We start from the raw sequence: 8401 nt of genomic DNA, 5'->3' as shown, positions 1-8401 counted from the left end.
CTTGTTGCATGTGCCCGCCCCCTGGGCTCTTTACTGCCGGAGCTCCGCTCCTGTGCGCTCCTGCAGGAAATGACCCTTGATAACAATATTCTAGTGCTGATTTTTTAAAAAATGTGGCGGTGAGAGAAAATGGCTGCCGTGGGGACAGGGTCAGAGAAAATGGCAGCCAGGTGGGACAGAAAATCCAAATTTTCTCTCTCACGCAGCAGCTATCCGGGCTTTTACTGTGATCTTTCCCAAAACTTAAAAAAAAACAACAGGTTTGAGACAGATCAGAGAAAAGCCGAGGAAACCCTTGGAGAAGCACAACAATGCAAAGATGTTGTAAGGAATCCGGGGGGGGGGGGCGCAGATTCCCCAAAGCATCAAACTCGGGACAGATAACCCATGTGGGAATGGCCTGCGATGGCTTTTTAAAAAGGACCGGACACATTCATGTTATCTAAATGGAACTCCCACGCTCGCAGGACCGGGGAGGCCTCGCCACGACTGGATCCGCCCTGCAGGATCCAGCATAAATACTTTGAACAAACTAATCAGCCAGTTCCAGGTAGAGGTAACATTTGAACTCAAGACGCTGAAGGCCTCCCTGGCTTGCCCCTCTCTCCCTTCACTGCCACCATAGAGCCTGTTTTCTTCTTCTTTTTTTTAAAATCCTCCCATTATTTGGGAGCAAACCCCATCCGAAGGCGTGGAAGAGAAATAAACACGGTGTCGTCATGCTCCTCTGGGGTTGGATCCTGCTCCAAAGCATCCAGGTGGCTTCCCAAAGCCAATGAGTGAGGGACACAGATTTCCCTCTGGGCGATCAGGCAAACTCTCTGTCTCTCCTCCTCTCCCTGGGCTTGTAGTTTGCCGCCGGTCCCTAAGTCTGACATGATTATTAGTCAGGGGGAAAAGAAGGGCGGGCTGTGGTGGAGGTTTTTTGTTGCTCAAGAAAAGATTTGAAACAGAGCTCAAGATCTATTAAAGGCCAGGACCGTCAAACCTGTGAAAGCGGCCGAAAGTCCGGAGAGAGAGGAAGAGGAGAGTGGGGGGAGGGAGAAGGGGGTGATGGTGGGGGGAGAAGGGGATCAATAACAGGAAAGCGAAGGAGGAGGGGGGGGGAGAAAAAGCCACAACAAGAAGGAGGACCCCCCCACCACCAGCAGATCCTCAACCTCTTCGAGGAAAGTTAATCGATAAACTAATTAACTGCTTCGCAAGCTTTATAATTGCTGGATCAGAAGAATTAGGATGAAGGATTGGGGGGTTGCGCACCAGCCAGGAAGAAAGGCCAAACTGTAGAATCCTTCGCTTAATCCCAGGGTTGGAGATTGTTTTATTTTTTTAAATTGCTTTTTTTCTTTTTTGGCACCAGGAGGCGAAAATACGTTATTTTTTTTTGAAATATTCGAAGGATTCGGTGGAACCGAAAATGCCACTCTGTTAAGGTTGGAGGAAAGGTGGGGGGGTGAGGGAAACTACCTCTTGGACTGCAAGTGGCTTTGGATCTCTTTGTCTGTTTCGCTGAGAAGACTGTCAAATCCAGGTTGGGGATTCCTCTGTTTCGTTCGGGCTTTTTTGGTGGTGGTTTTGTTTCTCCTCCTTTGGGTACCATTCCGAATTCGAGGCTCGCTCCATCTTCCTCTTTTTTGGACCAATGAAGGAACCGGATGCCATCAAACTTTTCATTGGACAGATCCCCCGGAATTTAGAGGAGAAAGACCTGAAACCTATCTTCGAACAATTTGGCAAAATCTATGAGCTGACAGTCATTAAGGATAAATACACCGGCATGCACAAAGGTAAGACTTTTTGTGTGGCCATTTCTGACAATTGAAGTCTCTTTGGGTGTCTTGACGGGGTGGGGTGGGGGGAGGATTGGGGTTCAGAAGCCAAATGCCTAAGGGCCAAGCAAGCAGGCAGGAGAGGGTGGGAGAAATAGAAAGCTCTAAGCGTTGCGTGAAATTGCACTGTCGGTGGATGGCTCTGTAGCTGCCACCACCCTGAAGGAATCGGGTGATTCGTTTCGCACACCGAAAATTCGCTCGTACGTGGAACTCTTCGGGTTAGAGCAGTGGCATCGGGCATGTGAGAGTCTAGGGATCCTGGAGGAAGGAGGGGGGAGGCAGCGGCAGATGGCAAGAGCTCCACGAAGAGAGAGGGAGGGAGAAATGAAACCAGCTATCCTGAATGAAAGCTGGGTGTTTAACTGTCTGCACAGTAGGGCTTAGGAAGGCAGCCGATTCTCAGTGGGACACACAATGCCAAGATTCCCAGTTAATTGGGCTGTAGACGGGGCCCAATCCTGGCTTATCAACAACAGCATGGGAGACGTGTGGGGGAGGGGAGAAGCCAATTCAGGTGCTTGGATGTTTGGCTTGTATCTCAGGGAGTTTCTACTCTTGACGACTCGTACCCCGAATATCTTGTCAGTCTCTAATGTGCCACTGGACTCCAGCCTAGCTGTTTGCTCGTCGGTGAAGCATTTGAGCAAGTATAGAAAACCCCTTTTTCTCCAGCACGGTTCCTCCACTACCTTTTTTTAATTTTAAGGAAGGGGTCGAAAACCCACCACCACCACCTCCATAAAGGGCCTCGGTAGATTTCTTCAATTCCAGGGTTTTCCCCCGTCGAATCCACCTCCACGGCAGAGTAGCTTCTGGTTTTCCGTCGTCGGATGATTTCTGGTGTTGTTGTTTTTTTGGCGTGATTTATTTTTAAAATGACTCTGTTGGGGAGCAAGAGGGAATATATATATATTTAGCGGCTCTTGGCACCGTCGTCGGGGCGGGTGATGAGTGCCAACGGGAGGGATTCCAAGACGCCGTCCGCCAGTCTGACAGAGCTCCCGGGACCTCTCTCGATCACAACAGAGAGATTCTTTTTTTGGTTAGCTCTCTTTCCAAATTTCCCGGCAGATCCATCAAACGGCATGGCTCGCTTCTTTCTGTAGGCCTCGGTGCCAAGCGGTCTCGGGGAGTACAGGCTGCACGTCTTAACTGCTGGAGGGTATTTTTAAAAATAAAATTATCTTTCATGATGCCTCAAACTTTTGTGGGTCAGCCAGAAGAGAGTACACCTCAATCGTCCCCCCCCCACCTGCTCCAAGTTAACATGTAAACAGCTGGCTGACCTCGAGGGCAGCTGTAACGGGAATAAAACGAGTGAAATCCGCTTAGTACACCCCCCGAGGAACATAACTGAGAATGGAGTGAGAGGGTTAAGGAGTTTTTTGAGAAAATAGAGGTAAAAATTCATTGCAATCAGTCACAGGGTCAAGATCCCCTTGCTGGGAATTCAACAATGTATAACGTTGGGGGGGGGACCGAGGGAAGGAGAGCTTGGGGGGTCTCACTTGAGTCTGGGCTTGTTGATCCAAGCTTCGGTCAATGGATGTTGCTTGACAGGTGTTCCATGAAATTTTAGGGGGCTAGGGAACAAAAGGCGCCGTTCGCTAAGTCCCATTTAGGTCGAGGAAAAGAGAATTAATTACCTCTCATACCTACTGGGATTTTAAAAAAAAACAGGTGTGGGGTTTTCTTTTGCTTTTCGTTTGATAGCAAACAGGCTTCACGATGGATCGGGCAGGGAGGCGAGCTGCCAACTTTTCAAAAAATCCTCTGTCTGCTCTGCTCTGCTACCTCCACAAATATTATCAAGGGATCTTTTTTGTTCGGCCGTGGAAAGCGGCAGCTAATTTGGACAGGTCAAGTTCCTGTGATGGGCATGAGAGCAGGCCAGAATGTTTATTTTGTAGTCATTTCGCAACCCTAAGAAGAAGTGAGCAAAGTGTTCCTTTTGAGATTTGGATTTAGAGAGAGAGCATGAATGTGTTCATGTTATCATTTTTGTTTTTTACGGGCAAGCTGTTCCTCATTTGGGGGGAATCAAAAATCTGTCTGAATGTTTTCATGTATCTTTTTCGTTTTTTACGGGCAAGGAGTTCCTCATTTGGGGGAAACCAAAAACCTGTTTGAAGCAGTGCATTTGGCGGTGTTGGATGCACCCCGTTGGTGGGAGATGCATAAAAGGAATGTTTCCTTCTCTCTGGAAGGAGGTGGGGGTTGAAAAACCCAACAAAAATGTTCCCAAAATGCATGCGTTAATGTTCTGCAAATAATTACATTTGATCTCCAGAAAACAAGGATTGGTTCCCCTCGAGAAAAGGGCCGCTTTGGAGGGTGGGCTCAGCGGGCTCAATAATAGTCCGTTGAGGATTATCACTGTTTTGAGGGGGCTTTTGACATCTCCAGGTTCCTCAATTCCAGAAGGCACTGGACGTCCGTCTGGCCCCTCACCTTAGCTAGAAACTAAAAATTTATCTGCTGGATCCAATGGTGCCATTTGGTCATTTTAGCCTCACTGGTCTTGTGTGTGTGGGGGCGTCTTTAGATGTCCATGCGTACTTCAAGCCCAAAGCACAGAATAAACATTCAACACATTCCTCTCCTCCCATCCCCCCATCTCTAGTAAGAAATGCTCATGGGGGTAAGCTGATCCGAAGCGTATTTACTCATAAGCCAATCCGACTGCACTCTGTCGCACTTGTAGCCACAGCCTGCATTTTGGTATGCCCAGCTGAGCCCCTAATTTGGGGCTTCAAACTTCTGCCCCGAATTCTGGCCCTTGCAGTTACTCTGGCTGGCTCAGACTCACGGCCCACCTGATCCAACATCCTGTTTCCAGGGGCGGCTCGTAGGGCCATTTGCCAAAGTTCAGCTTCTTCCCCAAAAGTTCTGAGAAAGGTAACTCCAAGCCAGGGAGTGGATCCATCATATGGCACATGCATATCAGTGCCCGCGCATGAACACTAAAGCGTACCTTGCAGCTCAAAGTTTGCTGTTCTACACCTAGCAGCGGTCAAGACGGGGAAGAAATGTAATAAATCAAATCAAAGCAATCAAATCCGCTCTATTCTGCTATGGTCAGGCCTCACCTGGAGTCCTGTGTCCAGTTTTGGGCACCACGTTTTAGGAAGGATGTTGACAAGCTCGAGCGTGTCCAGAAGAGGGCAACCAGGATGGCGAGGGGGTTGGAGTCCAAGTCTTAGGAAGAAAGGCTGAAAGAGTTGGGTCTGTTTAGCCTGGGAAAGAGAAGGCTTAGAGGGGACATGATTGCAGTCTTCAAGTATTTGAAGGGCTGTCATGTAGAAGATGGAGCAGATCTATTCTCTCTTGCTCCGGATTGCAAGACTAGATCTAATGGGTGGAAATGACAAGGGAGTCGTTACCGGCTCAATATCAGGAGCAACTTCCTAACTGTAAGAGGGGTTGAGCAGTGGAACAGTCTGCCTCGGGAGGGGGTGGCTGCTCCTTCGCTGGACGTTTTCAAGCGGAGGCTGGACGACCGTCTTTCCGGTACGTTGTAGGTATGTGGGGCTATCTTTCAGCTATGCTCCTGTAGAGTGCAGGGGGTTGGACTAGATGACCTGCAAGGTCCCTTCCAACTCTAACATTCTATCATCTATGATCTAAATCAAGAGGCTTGCATGGGTTTCTTTTCCAATGTTTCCCCCCCCCGCCCCAATCCAGCACTCTCTTGGGATGGGCAGTTCTCTTGTTGAATGACAGCAAGAAACAGGCAAGTGGTGGAGAGCAATGCATGATGGTTCCTACAAGGCATGATGGGGCCAGGTTGGGAGGGGAGGGTCCTTCGACGGTGATCCCCAGAATGAAGACAGGCGCACTAGGAGAGTGGTGGTCGTGCCCGAATTTTCGGAGCTGCAAAAGCGCGGAATGCCTACGGTTGTTAGCAGCAATGACGTAGGTTGGGAAATACACCCACTGCTTGATCCTTCATAACTCCCATGTGCTTTCCCCCTACTCCGCGGGGCGGAGCTAGGGTTGGGAAATTCCGGGATTTTTTTGGGTGGAGTCTGGGGAGGGTGGGTTTTGAAAAAGGGAGGGATCTTAACAGGGTATAATTTATGTATTTATTTGATTCGATTTCTATCCTGCCCTCCCCGCATGGCAGGCTCAGGGCAGGTTACATCAGACTGAATAAAAATACAATATGTAAAATACAAAGGAATTGGTAAAAATACAATTAAAACACTAATAAATTACAACTATAACCTTCAGCCGGTGTGCAGTTGTCTTTAGAATTAAGTCTCCCAGATGCCATCTCTGGTAAGCAGTTCTGACCCTCTGAGGGGAGGCCCAGAAAAGAGGGAGGGACGTCCGTCACTCTAGTTAAAAGCCTGGTGGAAGAGCTCCGTCTTGCAGGCCCTGCGGAACTGGAAAAGGGCCCGCAAGGCCCTGATCTTGTATGGGAGCTCATTCCACCAGGTAGGGGCCAGGGCTAAGAAGGCCCAGAAAAGAGGGAGGGAGGTCTGTCATTCTAGTTAAATGCCTGGCGGAAGAGCTCCGTCTTGCAGGCCCTGCGGAACTGTAAAAGGTCCCGCAGGGCCCTGATCTCGTATGGGAGCTTATTCAACCAGGTAGGGGCCATGGCTGAGAAGGCTCAGAAAAGAGGGAGGGACGTCCGTCACTCCAGTTAAAAGCCCAGCGGAAGAGCTCCGTCTTTCAGGGCCTGAAAAACTGTAAAAGGTCCCGCAGGGTCCTGATCTCATTTGGGAGCTCATTCCACCAGGGAGGGGCCAGGGCTGAGAGGGCCACAGAGCCCACCCTCCAAAGCTGCCCTTTTCTCGAGGGGAACCAATCCTTGTTGTCTGGAGCTGAACTGTAATTCTGAGAGATCTCCAGCCCCTACTTGGAGGCTGGCACCCTTGCGACGGGGTACACCGGGAGCTGGATCTTGCCGATCTCTTCGGCGAATGGCTGCCCTTTCCTCCGGCATGAGGAGCCTTTCCCTGACACAGAAAGGCCACCTCTTGCCTCAAGGGAAGTCTCCTTGCAGTGAAGGAAGTCCCGTAGCGGGACAGATGGGTGGGATCCAACCTTAAGATGGGTGGGACCCAGACTTAAGTGTGCACATCAAAGGCGCAAATCCTTTAACGTTAGCAGAAGGGCTGCCATCTGAACCTAAGGAAAGGGAGGTTGAGCCAAGAAGAGCTCCTGCCACCATAAACTGGGTCGTCTTTGAAGGGCCACAGGAGTCATGGAATCAGAGCCGGAGGGGACCTCCAGAGTCATCTAGTCCAGCCCCTTGCACAACACAGGAAATCCACAAATACCTCCCCCTCCACACCCACCGTGACCCTTGTTCCACGTCGTCTTTGGCTCTTTTTCCTGGGGTACGACCGGCTTTGCATTCGGTATGAAGCCGATCCCCTTTGTCCCCCAGCCACTGAAATATCTGCTCGTTTTATTTATTTATTTATTATTTACTTGGGATTTATATCCTGCCCTACCCAAGCGGCCCTGGGCGGCGAACAAGCAGCAACGCCGGAATAAAATATAAATTACATTAAAACATTAATACATACAAGCTAATATGGTGCTCTACAGTCCATTAAATTTCCAAGATGCACGATGTCCCTCATTGGCGGCCGATGGTGTAGTACCGTGAGTGCCAGGAGTGATGTTCCTCATCTGGGCGACATCTACCCCCTCCCAGAACCAGGGTAGATGATAAGTCAAGTCACGATGGTGGTATAGTGACGGCGGCGGCTCCTACTTGAAAGCCTGGCGGAAGAGCTCCGTCTTGCAGGCCCTGCGGAACCGTACAAGGTCCCGCAGGGCCCGGATCTCCGCCGGGAGCTCGTTCCACCAGGTAGGAGCCGCCACCGAAAAAGCCCTGGCCTTGGTTAGGGCAAGCTTGATATCTCGGGGGCCCGGAACCTCAAGGAGGTCGAGACTCCCCGATCGCAGCGCTCTTGGGGGAACATACGGGAAGAGGCGGTCCCTTAGGATGTTCCTCATCAACCGCTGAAATCTAGTCTGGCGCCCTAAGATGCCTTTTTTCTTCTAGGGTTGCCAGATACCTGGAGAATGTCGGAGGTGGAGCCTGAGAAGGGCGGGGCATGGGGAGGGGAGGGGCTTCAGTGGGCTGCAATGCCACAGAGTCCACCCTCCAGAATAAGCTGTCTTCTCCAGGGGGACTAATCTCTGTCGCCTGGAGCTCGGTTGCAATCCCAAGAGATTGGGACCTGCGGGTTGGCGACTCTGTTTGCCCCCACGGTTCCCAGGCAGTCAGCTACTGTTGGACCAAATGCTTCTCTCCCCCCCCCCCTCGATTCTTTGATTAGAATGAAGGGAATCACATCGCACAGAAGTTATTTCATAGAATAATCGAGTGTTAGAGTAGGAAGGGGCCTTGGAGGTCATCCAGTCCAACCCCCTGCACTCTGCAGGAGCACAGCCGAAAGATAGCCCAAGAAGAAGAAGAAGAGGAGGAGGAGGATCGAGTGTTAGAGTAGGAAGGGGCCTTGGAGGTCATCCAGTCCAACCCCCTGCACTCTGCAGGAGCACAGCCGAAAGATAGCCCAAGAAGAAGAAGAAGAGGAGGAGGAGGA

The 8401-nt window shown here is 50.5% G+C and overlaps 1 protein-coding gene across 5 annotated transcripts in view; it reads left to right on the top strand.

Moving 5' to 3' along the window:
- The first annotated feature begins 1642 nt into the window (after positions 1-1642).
- Positions 1643-8401, top strand: part of CELF3 (CUGBP, Elav-like family member 3) — a 127502-nt gene continuing 120743 nt past the window's right edge. For all 5 annotated transcript variants that reach the window (XM_015416040.1, XM_015416043.1, XM_015416041.1 and 2 more), the window contains exon 1: positions 1643-1787. In XM_015416040.1, the coding sequence (XP_015271526.1) occupies positions 1643-1787 (145 nt within the window). The remainder of the gene's footprint in view (positions 1788-8401) is intronic.

Source organism: Gekko japonicus, unplaced genomic scaffold (genome assembly GCF_001447785.1).
Source record: "Gekko japonicus isolate JY-2015 unplaced genomic scaffold, Gekko_japonicus_V1.1 scaffold226, whole genome shotgun sequence".
NCBI classification, from domain to species: Eukaryota; Metazoa; Chordata; class Lepidosauria; order Squamata; family Gekkonidae; genus Gekko; species Gekko japonicus.
This window is presented reverse-complemented; position numbering and strand designations above follow the sequence as displayed.